An 18,989-nucleotide genomic window follows, 5' to 3' on the forward strand; every position below is an offset into this window, starting at 1 on the left:
TTCCTTAAATAAAAGGAGTCAGTGCTAAAGACAAGGCACCATATAGTGATGTCTTCAGATTGTAAAATCCAAATGTTTCCAAGACGGGAGGGGATGGGTAATAGGGCAGGTTTGAGAATGTCTTGATCACCGACCTTCTATGGTGGTTACAAGTATCATAGTATTTGAATCACAAAAGTCAACTCAAAAATCAAATCTTTCTCCCCAACACGAGCATCTGAGAAGTTCTCTTCTCACTTCTATCCTAAACCTCTTAGGATTCTCTCAAGACACTGAAATCTCAGAGTCTGAGACGGACTCCTTGCCTACCACCACCACCAGCATGGCCCTACAGTTTATAAAATTATAGTTTTAACATTGTGAAGAAATTTTGAGGATATCTAATCAATCTTCTGGTTGAACAGATGAGGAAACCGAGTTCCAGAGAAGTCTAGAGTTTTGTCCGAGGTTGTACAGCTAATAAATAGCAAATAACCTGATTTGAATCTAGTTCTTCTAAGTCCAAATGCATGGTCTTTCTGCTGTATTATACTGCTTTTTAATAAGCCAAGAGGTTTTAATCCCATCTCTGACCCGGGATTGTCCAGCTATCTCTTCCTCTCAGCCTAGCTGAGGAATATGGGGATAGGAATCCTGAAGTCTTCGTAGAGAGGACCAGGATCTAAGAGTATCCTTCATTTACCAAGAATTTAGGATCTAGAAGTAGACTTCTAGTTTTTCTCCTTCTTCTGACAGATGAGGAAACAAAGGCACAGATAGGAAATATGGCTGAGCCAAGAGTGCAAAGTTCTTTAGTGGTGGAGCAGAGAGAGAGAGAGAGAGAGAGAGAGAGAGAGAGAGAGAGAGAGAGAGAGAGAGAGAGAGAGAGAAGAGAGAGAGAGAGAGAGAGAGAGAGAGAAAGAGAGAGAGAGAGAGAGAGAACGAGAACACGAACCACTTTTCCCCCAGCTCCCAGCTCAGGAACCATGATGCATCTTGGAAAAGACAAAGCAGGATAAAGAAACTGAGAAAGGGGAGAAACCAAGTCAAAGGCATTTTTCAAATACTTCTCTCTGACCCCTTCTCAGAAGGCAGGAGACAGGCCTATGAGGAGCAAGGCCCGTGGAAGGATGGAGGCTGGCCCAAGAAGAGCAACACAATCCCACCAAAAAAGGTGAACCTCAGAAAAAGTACAGCAACCCCTTGGAGAGTATTCCGACAAAGTCACCCAGCTTCTGCTTAGATCCTTCCAGTAAGGGGGAGACAAAGGGTCCAGCTCGTTAACTGAATTTCATGCCCATATCCTGTATCCCAATGGGAAGTGGCTTCTCCTCTAAATCTGGCAGGAGGTTCTCCAGGACATTCTGGGAGCCTGGCTTGCCTTTCCTGGGGCTCTCCTCTTGGGAGAAGGGGACATCTTCATTCCGTGGGGAACCAGAAGACCTGGCTTCAAAGTCAGGGCAGCTGCTCCGTGATGAGCATTGGGAACTATGATCTGAGTTACACACGTTGACGATGCAGGTCACGTTGACCTGGGTCCCTCCACCATGGGAGTGTTCTGTCAAGACACAAAGAAAGAAGGAGAAATCATTTCACAGAGACCAGGAATAGGAAGAGCTGGGGGGTTTGGAAGATGGGCTAGAAGATTCTCAATCTGGGGAGCAGTAGTGCTCAAATTAGGGAACCTCTCGTGGTCCAGGGAAGATTTCAAGGGCTATCTGTGAACTTTAGAGGTTAAAAAAGTTACATCTTTATTTTCACGGATATTTAATTGAAATTTATCCTTTCTTTCAATTATTTTAAAATATTATTCTGAGAAAGTGTTCCTAGATTTCTCCAGTCTGCTGGAAAGTTCCATAAGAGGCCAGTTTAAACCCACTCTTAAGCCCAATTGTTAAGTTTTCAGTGCAAGCATTTACATATACCTCATAATTCAGCAAATGCTATAAATCACAGCTTGATTTATTGTTTTCTTAATTGTCTAGACTTGAGAAAATAATGGAAAAATGTTAATTACAGCAGGTTAAATTTAAATGTGTATTTTTAGATAACATTTTTTAAGAGTTAATTTTCATCAGCATGTCCCTGTGACCATGACACAAAATAAACTTAAGAATTTCTGTTCTATAAGTTATATGACCCTCTGGCTAAGACACTTAACCTCTCTGGGTCTCAGTTTCTTCATCTGTAAAATAGTGGATCAGACTTGATGATTTCTAAGATCCCTCTAGGCTCTAAATTTATGATCTTTTGATCCATGGGACAAGAAAGTACTTGAAAAGTACTTAAGGACTTACTGTATGTCAAACCTCAGGGGTACAAAAAAGGGCAAAAATAGATGCCTTCTGTATGATCCGGCGCAAGTCACGCAACCCTAATTGCCTCAGCAAAAATACAAACAAAAACCCCACCAGATTCCTTGATATCTAGAATGAGCTGGAGAGGGAAATGACAAACTACTGCAGTATTTTTGTCAAGAAAACCCAAATGTGGTCAAAAAAAGTTAGACATGATTGAAAATGAACAACTATCTATCTGTCTGTCACTCTGTCCATCCATCCATCAATCTATCTAATCTTATTTATGTAGAGAGCTGGAACTCTGGGTAAGATATACTTGAAGCAAGGATACTTAACAGCAGGGTGTTTACTCAGTGACTGATGAGATAATCATTCTCTAGTTCACATATACTTAATGTGACATGATGTAATCACTCTAGTATGACATAATGATATAATCAATTTGATATAATGATGTAATCACTCTAGTTGACATATACTTAGTGTGATGTAATGATATAATCAGACTGAGGTGTTTAAGAGCTGAGAGGACGAGAGCTGGAGCTCCATCTCAGACTTAGACACAGACACAGAGGAGACACAGAAGATGGAGACAGAAACAGATCCTCCTGGTGGCTCTCCTGCCTTCATCACTCCTCTACCTAAGATCAAGACTAGTCCAGAGATCCTCTAGAGAGCTAGTCCAGACATTACATATGTGGTGACACGGGAGCCACTTGCCAGTGGCTGCTGGAGGTCTAACTCAGACTTGTAGAATGAATCTCTTCATGTGAGGGGATGATGATGATACAAGGAGACTGAGAGGCAGTTGCTGTTCTCTGACCTCCCTACTGAGAGGCAGTTTCGTTGTCTGACCTCTCCTCTTCCCTCTGCCTCCTATTTATTTCATTCCCAGTCTGTAACATCTGTGTCAATAAAGACTGCTTTGCAACTCCTCCAGATATTATGATTCATAGCTGTGGAGGCTCTCGGAGAATTGTCCTGCCTCTTCACCTAGGCAGGGTCCTTAACACATTTAATCTTTAACAGCTACCCAGGGAGGTAGATGCGAAATAAAAATAAAGTTGCTAAAAGATAAAAATTATTTGTATAGAGAACATTGTTTCTATAGAAACAGGTGCTATGAACGTATTTTAAAATGTTGAAGTGTGAGAAATGAGGGATGAGAGCTCCCCTGACAGCAATGGGGGTCTCCTGGCAGGTTTGCAGGCTTTGCGAAAAAATTCACAAACCCAAATGAAAGAGGCGAGGTTTGTGGCAAAAAAAAAAAAAAAAAAAAAAGTGGGTTTATTACACTAAGAAAACAGCTTTCTTAGCAGGCAAAATCCTGTTAGGATTATTTGCAAAGGTCTGGGCAAACAGCATTTAATTTTACTGGGTTTTTTGTAACCAGGAACTCAGAACCTTTTAATAGAGGGTGGTGATCATGCCCCTGGGCAAGATCTCCAATTGAATCATGGAGGAGATTACTTATCTGGGAGTTTCACCTATAAACAGAAAGGTAGGGCCCCTCCCAAAGATGGGGAGGGATTTCAATTCAGGGCCTTTTCAACCCTTCCCCCTCAAAGATCAGGGGGCCAGTTTAAGTCAAAAAGACTCACTCCTCGGAAGGAGATTGTGTTTATAATTATTTTCACTCGCAAATATTCTCCCACCCTCAACCCCCACAAATTATAATTTGGCCCTGAGTAATGTTCTACTCGATACTAACAAATGGCATTTAGTGGGACTGCACTGTTAGGTTTAAGGGACCAAAAGGTCCCTGGGTACAGAGGAAGGGTAACCAAGACTGCATATGTTTTTCAAGGATAAGCTCCACCACATCAAAGATCATGGATTTAGAGCTTAGACTGTACATATCCTCTGGGGAAACTGAGTCCCAGAAAGGATACATTATTTAACAAATGAGGAAACTGAGGCCAGAGGAGGAGAAGGGAAGTAATTTCTAGGTCTTACAGGTAATGAATGAGTCAAAATCCACCACTTGAATAAATGAGAGTTGACTATATATTTTTTCTTTTTAATCCTATTTAATCCAAAATCTTTTTAATTCACAAAAAACAGAGCCTGGGACTCTACTGGCAAAGTAGCTTCTCACCTGAATCCATGGAGCCAGCTCTGGTTTCTTGGCCACACTTGGATTTCTCTGAGCTTGGAGCTTGGGGGGGATGGTTTTCCACTCCCTTTGCCTCCTGGAATTCCTTGGTTTCCCCAGAGCTCAGCATACTGTCCAGGGAGTTGCTGCTGGAGGTGGCCTCTGAGCCTAGCAGGTTCTGCTGCTCTGTTCCATTGTGGCCCAAAAAGCTCTGGGACTTCTCAACTGTTGGGTGAGGCTGGACATAGAAACAAAAGCATGGGACCATCAAGATGGAGATGCAGCAGATGCAGGGGACTTAATGGAATCATAGAACACATGAGCTTTGGACCTTGGAATATCAGGACCGGGAGGATCCTTAGGGTAGAGAATGTCAGAGCAGTTAAGCGAAGGTATGCTAATAAATATTTAACAACCAGCTTTCTGCAAAACACACACACACACACACACACACACACACACACGTGCACTTTTAAATTTAAACTACAGTCACTTTCTTAAGAAAGAAATCTAGGGCCCTCCCAGCTCTGACATCCCGGGTTCTAAGGACCCTCCCAGCTCTGACATCCCGGGTTTTAAAGGCCCTCCCATCTCTGACATTCTGTGATCTAAGGCCCCTCACAGCTTCGACAGTATCTGTTGGAATGTCCCGCCTAGATAAGACATTGAGCTAAAATCCACAATTAGTTGAAGCTAGGAATGAGTAATGGGAACAACAAAACAGATTGGTTTTTGTTTTCTTTCTATCTGGGGGCAAGAAGAGGACCAAAGAAAAGGAAATGTAAACTTAATTAACACAACTCAACAGTGTGACACATTGAATTAAGGAAGTGACATGTCCTTCAGTTATATTTTAAGGGACAGGCTAAAGTCTTGCTGTCCCTGCCCTGGTTGGACTGTGGCTGAATCATTGGGTTTAACCTGGCGCTCTCTCTACATTAAGAAAGATAAACTGGATTATGTCTAGAAATGGGGGATGAGGAGAGAGCTGGAAAATACCTATATAAAGTTCATTGGGGAAAAAAAAAAACTAGCTAAGTGTGAAATGAAAGAGAAAAGACTTAGGCCATGATAACTGTCCTCAAAGAATTTGAAGTTTGTCAAGAGGAAGAGACAGTACATTTGTTCAATGGGTTAGAGTGGGGAGGGTCATGTTCAAGTTTTATGTGACAATTAGAACTTCCCATGAATGGGAAGGGTGCCTTCACACATGATGGGGTTTCTCTCTCGTTACAGAGAGCTCATTTGAGGTCTTCAAACATGGTAGAATACTTTCTGAGAGGAATGTTCTAGAAGTGATTCTAGTTCAATTCTAGATTGAACAAGTTGGCCAGTAAAGCCCCTTGTGATAAGATGCTGGGATTCTGTTACAATGGGTTCACCCAGGGAAACTCCCTGTGCTTGTTAAGATCCACTTCCTTTTTTCTTTGGGTCCCTCATACAGGTCCCAGATTATGCTCCCCTGCTGACTGAGTCACTTTTACCATCCAAATGTCACTTTGTCAAATTCACCTAACTTGGTACTTTTTGAATTTGTTTTGTCTTTTCAAGAAACAGGAAGTATTGTTTTAACGAAGTTAAGCAGAACTGAAAGAACCAAAGGTCACATTTACCAACCTAACCTTCTAACAAACACATAGACCTCCCCCAACCTCTGCCTCACCCAAATGATCTGTATAGAAAGAATCAAAATTTATCACTGGTGTTGTCCAAATTTCAGTTCCCTAGAATTGAAGTCCTTGGAGGGAGAGTATGAACTTGACTTATCCTAATGATAGCATGCCATGTAATCACCCAGAGTCCCCAAGGCTCCAGAGATTCAGGAGCATATTAGTTCAACAACTCCTAACCCTGAGGTCAGCAAAGAGGGAAACTGAAGGCTTCTGTGGGATGACAGAATGTCAAGGGTCTGGGCTTGGGTATCCAAGTCCATACCAAGAAAACAACTATGATGTCACAGTCCCTCTGAGAGGCTCTGTGATCATGAGCAGTACCAAGTATGTATAGTTTTATTGTGCATGGAAGGATCTCAAAGCACTAGTGGAGAACAGTCCTGCTCAGTTCAAATTGTACAACTTTAAGGTCCTTTGCTATTGTGATGAATCTGGGAGTATGTCCATTAGTGGAGATCTCAACCTAAGCCACATTATCTTCTCCTGTCTATGTCTTTTTGTTCATTCACTTTCAATCATCTCCAAATCTTCATGACCCCATCTGGGGTTTTCTTCGAAAGTTACTGGGGTCATTTCCTTCTTCAGCCTATTTTACTAATAAGGATACCGAGGCAAACAGGGTGAAGTGATGTGCCCAGGATCACATAGCGACTGAGTATTTGAGGCCAGATTTGAATTCAGGTCTTCCAAGCCTGGAATTCTATGCACTACATCACCTTACTGTTCCCTTTCCATATATCCTCTCATAAATCTTTCCCAGTCTTTAGGTTTTGTGGATTTCAAAGAATCCCAAAAGTTATTTTTACTGGTTTCCCTTCCTCCTAATAAATGAACTTCTTTTCTGATCCTCCCTCTCTGAGGACATCTCTAAGGGCTTAATCCATACTGGCTCTGTGCCTCTATTCCCTGTCCCTTAAATGAATCTCGGCTATAATAATTCTTCAGGGAGGTGGTATTTCATGATTTATAACCCCAGATTATCACTGGCAGAATTCTGTGACATAAAAAGAGGGATCTTTGTTTTTCCTTTGTTATTCCTTCTGGATCTCTTCCCAACATTTAACACCATTAACCACCTTCTCCATCTGGCTTTTCCTTAAAATCCCCCCCTTTTGGTTCTCCTTCTACCTCTCTCACCAATCCTTCTCAGCCAGCTGGATCTTCAGCTATGTCACATCCCTCAACTGTGGGTCTCTCCTAGGTGGTACAGTAAATAAAGTGCCAGACCTTAGGGTCAGAAACTAGCTGTGACAGTGAATTGCTTCAGTGTCCCCAGCTATAAAATAGGGATAATAATGGCACCTATTTCTCAGGGTTGTTGTGAAGATCAAATGAGTTAATATATATTAGTATAATATATAATATATTAATATATAATAAAATATATATTAATATATACTATATACGTAAATAGTATAAAGCATTTAACACAGTGCCTGGCACACAATAAGTATAATAAAAGTTATCTATTATTATTGTTGTAACCTGAGTCTGCTTCTCTTTTATCTTTACATATTCTCTCTTGGTCAATGCATTAGCTTCCTGGGTTTAATTGTTTTATCTAATCAGGTCCTCAGATCTAACTCCCATCCATTTCTTCACTAACTAGCTATTGGGCATCTTCAACTAAATGTAGGATAGGCAGATCAAACCCAACACATCCAACACAAAAGCCATTATCTTTTCCCCAAAACCCAACCTTCTTCCAAATATCCCTGCTTTTGTTGATCTTGTTGCTTTTGTAATCATTTCTATTACACCGACCTCTCTCACTCTAGTTCACATCCTTAGTGTTACTCTTAATCTCACTCATCACACAGATTCAATTAGTAGCTCAGCTTTGTTACTTCTATCACCACAACATGACTTACATAATCCCTTTCTCTCCATTTATATAACCACTTCCCAGTTGAGACTCATTCTACCTCTCAACGGGATTATTACAATAGTCTCCTAATTGATCTCTTTACCAAATTTTTTTTTACTGTAATTCATTCTCTATGTTATTACCAAAGGAGTTTTCTTCAAGTGCAGGTCTGAAAAAATGAGGAAACTGCCCCTCCCTCCTTTTGCAGAGAAGGCAGACTATAAGTATAGAAGAGGAGGATTCTGGGTGGGGAGTATTGCATATACCATCAAATTCACTTGCTACATTTAGCTCAACTACTTTCTCCGTCTTTTTGTTTCTTTGTTACAAAGAATAGTTTGTGAGAAAGTGAAGAGGAGATATATTGCAAATAAAGATGATTTAGAAACAAATTATCTCAACCGAAAAAGAATAAAACAAAGAGATAATCAATGAAACATGAAAGAAACACACAGAAGCATATAGAAAGAATATTAGAGATTTGACAAGAAGGGCAATCTTGGATAAACTACATCAAATTTAATATATATTTCTAAAAGTTGTGCATACTAGAGTTTCATGGTGTTATGCATAATTCCCTCATTTTAGAATTTAAATGAAGAAATGCTTTTGTTTGTTGATGTTCATAATAATAGACATTTTAAAATGTGCTATCAATAAGAATTAAAATTCAAAAAATAAAAATCTGACCAGAAAAAAAGATGGAGCTGGTCATTTGTGGGCAATTTGAGAAAATAGATGGAAAGCCCAAGTCCTGCATTGGTTCTTCTAAAATAGTTAAAACAGTAAAGTAAGTTCTCCAACAAGCTACTTGGTTCTTTATAGAAAATTTAGAAAGAGACACAGATCCCTCTTAGTCTCTACTTAAGTGACATTTTAAGGAACAAAGACATTCCATAATAAAAAAAAAAATTTCTTTGGGGAAAGAATACTTTGTTTTGCTTTTTGCTTAGCTAGATTAGGGAATAGAGAAGGTAAGTGCAAACCTTCTACACAACACTACAGGGTGAATCATGGATAATCTTCAGAGTTAAGGATGAGGAGAGAACTACCAGAGAGAAATTGACAAACCGAGGAAACTGTAGTCTATTACACTGATGTTAACATTAAATATATATATATATATATTTAAATATTGTGGCACATTTGAAAGTGTCCTAGATTAGGAGTCAAGAATTCTTTCTTTCTGATCTGCTTCTGCAGTAGTAGTAGTAGTAGTAGTAATAGTATTAGTAATAAGTAGTAATATAATATATAGTAGTAGTAGTATATATACTATATAATAGTAGTAGTAGTAGTAATATAATAGTAGTAGTAGCAAGTAATAATATAATAGTAGTAGTAGTAACTAGCACTTATAAAGCACCTACTATGTGCCAAGTACTTTATAAGTATTATTTCATTTTTATCCTCACAGATGCTATTATTATCCTCATTTTACAATGGCATTCTGTGTCCTTAGCCCCTTTTCCCCTAAAACCAATTCTGATATTCTTTATTCTAAGACCCCTCCCTGTTCTGACATTCTGGTTCTAACAACTCATCTATTTTGGGTGTTATATTCAATGACAATGTTGAACTATTAAGAAGAATGATTAAATTACAAGAGAAACAGTACTTTGAGATTCCCCTGTGCCTCCCTTTTCTAAGATTCTGCAACCAATGTGCATTATTGGGTCATTCACTACATGTACACAGAATCTGGCCCAACTCTCATCATCAATGAGTGATACCAGTGAGGGCAGGATGTGGTGAAGATCTGCAATTTTGAGAAACTGAGAAACACCTAGTTAGAAGGGAGGGACAAGGATGTCAGTCAGCCATGCTAAATAGATTTGGCCAAGTTTCCAGGCCTGAGGCAGAAAGAGATCCTAGTAATCATTAGCAGTCTCTTGGATTATTGTCTCTCCTCTTTATATAAGATTAACTCACATTCAGGACAAAACTCACCACTACCCATTATCATTCCTCATTTGTACTGTCCCTGATAATTTCCCAAGCACTTTTATATCCCTTATCATAATGCTCTTCTGAGAAAATTGAGTCAGGAGTTATTGTTCTTTTGAATAATACAGATGGAAAGACTGAGGCGCAGAAAGAGAAAGGGACCTTAAGAATAAGAAGACCAAGTTTAGAGTCCTGCCTCCATTAAGTGACTCTAGAATTTGAACAAATCACTTCCTCATTTATGGCTTCAGTTTCCATGTCTATGAAATGAAAGGGTTGGGATCGGAAAATCTGTCTCTAAGATGTTCTATATTCTAACATCCTGGTCTAAGTACTTTTGTAAAGCTCAAGATATAAATTATTAGTACTATTGTGAAGTCTCTCTAAAATCTGACAATTTTAAGATCCTAGATTTTAAGATCACATAGAGTCAGGGACTTCTACTATACCACAATGCTTTCCCTGTAAGCTTCTTGAGACGAGGGGGGGAATCATCTCTTTGCTTGTTCTTCCCCAGGTCCTCTACCAGATGTTGATCATGAGTAACTACCAGCACATTCCCTGCAGACATGCCCTATGATTGTCTCCCATTGCTTTCCCCTAAGCTAAACAATCACGAAGCAAAACTTACCACTTTGGTTTCCTCTTTGATACAGGACAATAGTTTCTCTGGGGAAGAAAAGAAAAGAAAAGAAAATATTTCAATCACCTTCTGCCCCAAGAAAGAAGTTGTCAGTAAGGAGCCAGGAGAAATGGTTGGTAAATCTCACTCTAGCAAGTGAACACCCTTCTAGAGTCTTGGCTTCAGTCTACCGCTCCAGCCTTTTTGTCCTTGTCACCCTATTTGCTATTAAACCTATTAAAAGTCTATTAAAATCAAACTGATTTCTCTACTCTTCAAATAACATCCTGCATATTCCCACCTCTAAGTTTTTGCTCAGGAAGTTCTCCCTGCAATACTGTTTTTCCATATAAAAATTATATACATACTTCAAGGTAAGGCTGAAATGCTACCTTTCCTTGAAGACTTTTCTACTTTCCCAGTTAGGTACAATGTCTTCCTCTTCTCAATTCCCACAGTACCACATTCCTTTCCTGTTGAATTTAGCACATCCTGCCTTGTTTTACATTTATTTGTAGTAATGTCTTTTCTGTAAGATTGTAATTTCTTTGAGGTCCATGGATCACGGCCTGTTCAACTTAGAGCTTTCCACATGGTAGATGCTCAAAAAATATTTATTGGATGAATGAATGATGAATCCATCCTTCATACATATCCCTGGATAATCTTTCTTAATGAATGGATCTAATCAACTCACCCCTGTTCTCAAAAATCTTCAATGACTTTCTATTATCTGTAAAGTTCAAACTCTTTTGACTGGCCCTCCACAATCTGGCTCCTTCCTACATTTCCAGGTTTAACACTAACCATTCCATGTTCCAGCAAGGGTGATCAGCTCTGTCTTTTTTTCCATCTCTGCCCTGTCCTTAGAACATATTTCATAATATGTTCTAAGTATTCCCAACTTCGTGCTTTTGCTCATATTGCTCCATGTGCCTTGTATCTTTTTTCCCCCTTCTCTTAAGTTTCTATTGGTCCTTTATATGCACCTCCTTGCCTAATATATATGAAGAGACTCTGTCCTAATTAAAGCTTATATTCCCCAGCATTTTGCAGAGCAGGTATTTAATAAATGCTTATCAAATGAATTGATGAAATGAAACTTACTTTTTCTCTGAGAAAACATGAAGCAGGAAGCCAGACCAAGTAGTAGCACAATTAAGACCATCAGACCTAAAATCCACCCTAAGGAAATAAGAAATCCTCATAAATTCATGAAAGGGCAAGTCTTCCCCCACAGATAAGATCAACACCATCTTTTTTCCAATTGGGTAGACTAAGAACTAGGAGGCAAGTTGAGAGTTGTCTGACCACATTCCAGCCTTTCAACCACTGTCAGGGAAAGTGGGGCAGCTGTCCTTGGTCTCCTGGCCAGAAAGGCATGGCTGGTAAAGAATAGGGCATATTCCCCCCATCACCCTTTGTCCCAATCCCAGGAGAAGGCTCTGCAGAGACAGTTCTATGTGCACTCTTGTCTCTCGGACATTGATTTCTTCCAGAAAAAGATCAAATCAAACTGCACTGACTTGAAGTCTAGTCTCCCAAGTTTCTATTCTATGTCACCTCACTGCCATGATATGAGATCAAAGAAAAGACTGAGAAAGGTTCTGATAAAGGCCTCATTTCCAAAATATATAGAGAATTGACTCTAATTTATAAGAAATCAAGCCATTCCCCAATTGATAAACGGTCAAAGGATATGAACAGACAATTCTCAGACGAAGAAATTGAAACTATTTATAGACATATGAAAATATGCTCCAAATCATTATTAATCAGAGAAATGAAAATTAAGACAACTCTGAGATACCACTACACACCTGTCAGATTGGCTAGAATGACAGGGAAAGATAATGTGGAATGTTGGAGGGGATGTGGGAAAACAGGGACACTGATGCGTTATTGTTGGAATTGTGAACACATCCAGCCATTCTGGAGAGCGATTTGGAACTATGCTCAAAAAGTTATCAAACTGTGCATACCCTTTGATCCAGCAGTGTTACTACTGGGCTTATACCCCAAAGAGATACTAAAGAAGGGAAAGGGACCTGTATGTGCCAAAATGTTTGTGGCAGCCCTGTTTGTAGTGGCTAGAAGCTGGAAAATGAAAGGATGTCCATTAATTGGAGAATGGCTGGGTAAATTGTGGTATATGAATGTTATGGAATATTATTGTTCTGTAAGGAATGACCAGCAGGATGAATACAGAGAGGACTGGCAAGACTTACATGAACTGATGCTAAGTGAAATGAGCAGAACCAGGAGATCATTATATACCTCAACAACGATACTGTTTGAGGATGTATTCTGATGGAAGTGGATCTCTTCGATAAAGAGAGCTAATTCAGTTTCAATTGATCAAAGATGGACAAAAGCAGCTACACCCAAAGAAAGAACAATGGGAGATGAATATAAAATTCTTGCATTTTTGTTTTTCTTCCCGGGTTATTTTTACCTTCTGAATCCAATTCTCCCTGTGCAACAAGAAAACTCTTCGGTACTGCACACATATATTGTATCTAGGATATACTGTAACTTATTTAACATGTAAAGGACTACTTGCCATCTGGGGGAAGGAGTGGAGGGAGGGAGGGGAAAAATCGGAACAGAAGTGAGTGCAAGGGATAATGCTGTAAAAAATTACCCTGGCATGGATTCTGTCAATTAAAAGTTATTAAATAAATAAATAAATAAAGAGACTGAGTAGAGTATACATTCACATTAAGAAAGGCCTGAGAGAGGAATATACCCAGTACATGAAACCTTATGCAATTATACATGTGTGTGCATCTATCTATGCATACACACCACACACATACACACACACACACACACACACACACACACACACACGTGTATGGTGTTGAGACAGACTGTACTTATATATGTTGTATGCCTGGATATAGATGTATCCACAAGAGAGTGTGTGTGTGTGTGTGTGTGTGTGTGTGTGTGTGTGTGTGTGTGTATAAACATAATATTGGTGTAGACTGTATTTGTATGTATAGTACACATGTGTACACCATATATGTATACACACATATATGTAGAAGCATATATGCAAACTTGTGTCAATTCTGTATTTATACATGCATGTGTGAATATGTATATGCATATATATGTGTATATGTATGTACATACATAAACACATACTTTTTAAATAATAGTTTTTATTTTTCCAAATGCATGAAATCTTAGTTTTCAACATTCATCTTTGCAAAATCTTTTTTCCAAATTTTTCTCCCTCCCTCCCCTTTTTCTCCCCAGACAGTAAGAATCCAATGTAATTTAAACATGTGCGCGCGCGCACACACACACACACACACACACACACACACACACACACACACACACACTTTACCCTGGTATCCCTCATTCTTGTTTTTCTTTCCCTCCTCACCTCTGACTCTTGCTCTCCTGGCTTCCTTGAATACTCAGTTCAGGGCTCACCTTCTAGACAAGGTCTTTCCCCTGATCCCACCCCAAACCCACCCCTTTTCTAGGTCTTCCATTTGACCTTACCTGCCATTTATACCATATCTTTCATGTACATCTTTTTTTGTTTTTAACCTATTCTCTCCCCTCTTTAGAGAGTGAACTCTATGAATGCAGGGATCATGCTTTTACTTTTCTTTGTATCTCTAGCCCTTAGCACCTAATTAAATTAAGTAAACATAAGAAAGTTCAAAGCCTGATTGATTTGATTGTCCCTTAGGTTACAAACTCTTCCCTTTTGGTTTCTCATCCTTTACCTTACCCTATGCCTCTTAATGGGCATTTCATAAATGCTTTTTGATTGATCTAAAAAAGAACAAAAACATAATTTTACAGTTCTACAAGTGGGTTTGGAAGGGGATACAAACAAAAACATTATCATTGATATTATTTTGTTATCATTTTTCTAAGCGAGAGGCAAATAGTCCCAAATTTAAGATTTTGTTTGGAGATTTGCTTCATCTATTCACCCACTTATTAAATTCACTTATTAAACTTATCAACTTATTAAATACACACTGACTGTATGCCGGTATCCCATGTTAGACTGGGAGTACAAAGACAAAAGCTACCTTTAGGAAGCTTATGTTCTACTGAGGAGAAACAACATAAATCCAGATAAATAAATATGAAATGTAAAAAGTAATCATTCAGCAAACATTTATTAAGCACCTAATGTATGTGCACTCTTGTCTCTCTGACACTGATTTCTTCCAGAAAAAGATCAAATCAAACTGCAATGACTTGAAGTCTAGTCTCCCAAGTTTCTACTCTATGTCACTCACTGCCATGATATGAGATTAAAGAAAAGACTGAGTAGAGTATACAGTCACATTAAACAAAGTCCTGAGAGAAGAATATACCCAGTACAAGCATTTGAAAGTGAGACATGGGGAGGGATATAATCTGTAGAGGTAGAAAGCAGATCTGAAAATGAAATAGATCCTGTCTTCAAGGAGCTTATAGTCTACTGGAGAAAACACACACAGAGAGAGAAATAGATAGAGATAGAGACAGATACAAAGTGAAAAGAAGACAATTGGAGAAGAGGAACTCTAGTGGAGGGGTAATTAAGAACAGTTTCTTCTAGGAAGTGGCTTTTGAGCTGAGCTTTGAAGAAAACTAAAGATTCAAAGATCCCATATTTTGCTTATTTGTGCATTTTTCTATTTAGTGATTGGATTCACACCTTTGTAAGACTTCAAAAACCAGTTTTTTTTTTTTGTTGTTGTTGTTGACCAGCCTTGACATGGAAGACAGGCCTCTTTGAGCTTAGTTAGGGTGGTTCTCAGACAAGAGACATATAATCCAATGATAGCCCCAAGTCTCTGAAGGCTTTCCAGTTTGGTAGGTTCTGCCAGATTTTATATTCTAATTGACTAGTTCTAAGAGACCGTAAAATGCCTGTAGGCAGGATCCTTATTCATCCCCTGCATCCTAAGGCAGCCCTTAGCTGCAAAGTGCTTAACCTTGACCTCAGAAGATGCTCAATCATGTTTCTTCAACTGAATGAATATATATTTACACATGAGTTATTCCATCAGAGCAATAACTAGGACTTTTGGAATCTGGGGTAAGTACCACGAACAGTGCCCTAGGCAAGCAGTGCAATATATGTCATCGTTTAGAAGGTGGGAGCACAGTGGGATGATCAAAGAGCTCAGGTCAGCCTGTCATCTATCTGGGAGCTTACCAGTGTAACTAATTTAATTATTTTAGCTAACTTTAGCTAATTATTCCGGCTAAATATGTGTAGCTTTGCTCTTTTTAGGAAGCTGAAAGACTCAGAATGGATGCAGTTTGATGTCTCAGAGCAACAACGTTGCTTGCCCCACTGACCTCCATAAATACACACCTACACCTATGTACAAGCAAAGACTAGCCATATTCCTTCTTCTTTCAGATATGGTTATTGGCACTTCTGATTGAGAAGACCAATCTCCTGACTGAAGTGGAAAACTATCAAGGAAGAAACAGAAAGCAGAAAAGAAGCCCAGGCCATTCGGTTTCCCATTCCTGGGGACCCTCCAGGTTCACACAGACCATCCTAAAATATCATGATGATATCAGTAGGTAGAACTTATTGCTATTACTTACCAAGTGGAAGAACAGAGTCATTGGAAATGACCTGGTGGAGGGTAGGTTGTGGCTGAGGTTGGGGAGAGGTGCCTACACTGTTCTCATTGGGATTCATCGTCTCGGGCTGAAGCTTGGAGAGAGGGGCATCTGGCGTAATTGTCACAGGGACCATGTCACTGCAGATAGCATCTGAGGTTGCATTCCCAGGAACAGCCACAGAGTGACACCTGGAGGAAAATACGCTGAGCTTAGTCCAAGCTGACCTTGCAATGAAGGAATCCTCCCTCTTGCCCGGGATCGTCCTCAAGATCCCCGGTCACTGGGAAGAGGATCCGGAGACTCTGACCATCAGCAAGACTGTGAGATTAGCAGACTCTTCCATCCCTCATTCAATTCCACTTCCCAGTCTCACTCTTGAATTTCCTGGTATATCTCCCTATGATGTCTGGCTGCACCTTAATTCACAATATCTATGTATCTCCTCCAGCCCAATCAAGCAAAACTGCCCTGACCTGTATCTCGATCCTTCAAGACCCTGCTCACTCTTAAGGTCAAGCTGATAACTTCATGAAAAGAGAGAATGGTACTGATACCCTATTTTTAATAAGAGTTCTCACAATTTTGACCCAAAGGAGCTGGGGGTGGGAATATCAGAGGCTAGTGCCTGAGATTCAGGGGATTGGGAGAGTCTTCAGTGTTTAGTTTATTAAAAGATTTAATAATTGAGGAAAAAGCACACTTGAACTGAACAGGAACTCAAGGTGGATTTATGGCGGTGTAATGGCCACTTACCTGGTCTTTTAATTTTTAGTCTCCCCCTCTTTGATCCTGCCCAAGTTATGGTCCTATACACAAGTCTGATCTTGGATCTCCCCTGCTCAAGAAACTCCAAGGGCTCCCTATTAACACTTAAATCAAATACAAACTTCTTGCTCCAGCCTAAGTAACCTTGCTGCTATTCTTACCCCATGGCATTCCATCTTCCAGTTCTGTGCTTGGCCTGGAAGGGATTCCTTTCTTATCTTTGCCACTTAGCCCTCCTTTTGTCCAATGCTCAGGTCAAGTATCACCTTTTAAATGAGCCTTAAACCCTCTAGAGCTTTCTCACCCCACCTCCCCCAGAATGATCTTGGATATACAAGATGTTCCAAAAGTTTTAGTGTAATTTTAAGCTATGATTGATAATAATAATAATAAGAAGAATAAGAATAAGAATAATAGATAACATCTCTATATTGCTTACTACTTGCTGGACAGAGCAGAATTTAATATAAATGCTCAACAGTAAGGTTGAGCATTATCTCATTATCTGGCAAAGTGCCTGGCACATAGTCAATACTTAATAACTGCTTGTTGATTGATTCTGATACTTAATAACTTTGTATGATATGGTCAAGTAATTTTTTTTAATCTCTGAGCCTCATACACTTCATCTGTAAAATAGGGATTATAATAACCAATAATATTAATAATTATACCACTATATTTTATTAGGTAATTATATAATAGTATAATTTAATGCTTTATTACATATTGTATATTATATGATATTGTGATGTGATATTGTTTTATTAAATAATTATATATGATAGTACTATTCTATAACAATATATAATTATACAATATTATTGTCCTGTAATAAAATATTCATAATATCGTATAATTATATATTATAGAATAGTACTATTAATTTTATTGTTACATATAATATTATATAATTATTATCATCATTATTATAGTAGTAATCAATAGCTTGAATCTTTAAAGATACTTATAATGCAAGGTGAATGAATACCCAGGTGCTAGTGCTAACCTCGCCCCCATTTGCCATGAATTTATTTGTACATTGTACATATGTATCTGAGAACACAGTCTATCCCCCAGGTAGAATGTAATGTTCCTGAGAAAAGGGACTAACTTCCCCATTAGCATCCCTAGCATCTAACACAGGGACTGGCACGAGGGAAGAACTGAGACACTAAAGTGCTGTGTGAATGTCAGGTATCGGCACAGAAGTCAGAGGCAAGAGATCTGTGTTTAAATTCTGGCTCTCACACTGAGATCACGGGCCAGTTACCTCACCTCTGTATAGACTTTTGTTCCCTACTCTATAAAACAGTAACAACATTGAGCACTTCACAAAACTCTTGGGAGAAAAACAATTATTTTTTATGGCTTTGTACATATAGCAGATTGAACACTAGTCTTGGAGTCAGGAAATCCAAATTCAAATATAAACCCAGAAACTTGTTAGCTGTCTTGTTGTAGTGGTAAGGAACCGGAAACTGAATGAATGTTCCTCAGCTGGAGAATGGCTGAATAAGTTATAGCAAATGAATGTAATGGAATATTATTGTTCTGGGAATATTTACATGAAATGATGCTAAGTGAAGTGAGCAAAACCGAGAGAACACTGTACACAGTAAGAAGATGTGATGATTGACTATGATAGACTTAGTTGTCCTCAGTAATACAGTGATCCAAGACAATTCCATAGAGTTTGGGATGGAAAATGCCATCTGCTTCCAAAGAGAGAACTATGGAGACTGAATGTAGATGAAAGCATAGTATTTTTAACTTTTTTTTTTTTTTGGTTTGCTTTTTCTTTCTCGTGGTTTTTCTCTTTTGTTTTGATTTTTCTTTCACAACATGACTAACATGGAAATATGTTAAAAATGGATGTACATGTATAAAAACCTATGTCAGATTGCTTGCTAGCATGGGGTGGGAGTGGTATGGGAGGGAGGGAGGAAAAAATTTGGAACTCAAAGAATTACAAAAATGAATGTTGAATGCTATCTTTACAGGTAATTGAGAAAATAAAATACTATTGAATAATAAATAAATAAATAAAACTTACTAGCAGGATGGCTCAACTACTGACCTTTCTCAGTTTCCCCTTTCTCATCCACAAAATAAGGATAATAATAGT

The 18,989-nt window shown here is 38.8% G+C and overlaps 1 protein-coding gene across 2 annotated transcripts in view; it reads right to left on the reverse strand.

Moving 5' to 3' along the window:
- Positions 1 to 902: 902 nt before the first annotated feature.
- Positions 903 to 18,989, reverse strand: part of TNFRSF1B (TNF receptor superfamily member 1B) — a 52,366-nt gene continuing 34,279 nt past the window's right edge. For both annotated transcript variants that reach the window (XM_051988523.1, XM_051988525.1), the window contains exons 6-10: positions 16,076 to 16,284; positions 11,591 to 11,668; positions 10,493 to 10,530; positions 4,378 to 4,612; positions 903 to 1,537 (exon numbers count right to left, since the gene is read on the reverse strand). In XM_051988523.1, the coding sequence (XP_051844483.1) occupies positions 1,260 to 1,537; positions 4,378 to 4,612; positions 10,493 to 10,530; positions 11,591 to 11,668; positions 16,076 to 16,284 (838 nt within the window). In that variant the 3' untranslated portion in view covers positions 903 to 1,259. The remainder of the gene's footprint in view (positions 1,538 to 4,377; positions 4,613 to 10,492; positions 10,531 to 11,590; positions 11,669 to 16,075; positions 16,285 to 18,989) is intronic.

This window comes from Antechinus flavipes, chromosome 3 (assembly GCF_016432865.1).
Source record: "Antechinus flavipes isolate AdamAnt ecotype Samford, QLD, Australia chromosome 3, AdamAnt_v2, whole genome shotgun sequence".
Taxonomy (NCBI): Eukaryota; Metazoa; Chordata; class Mammalia; order Dasyuromorphia; family Dasyuridae; genus Antechinus; species Antechinus flavipes.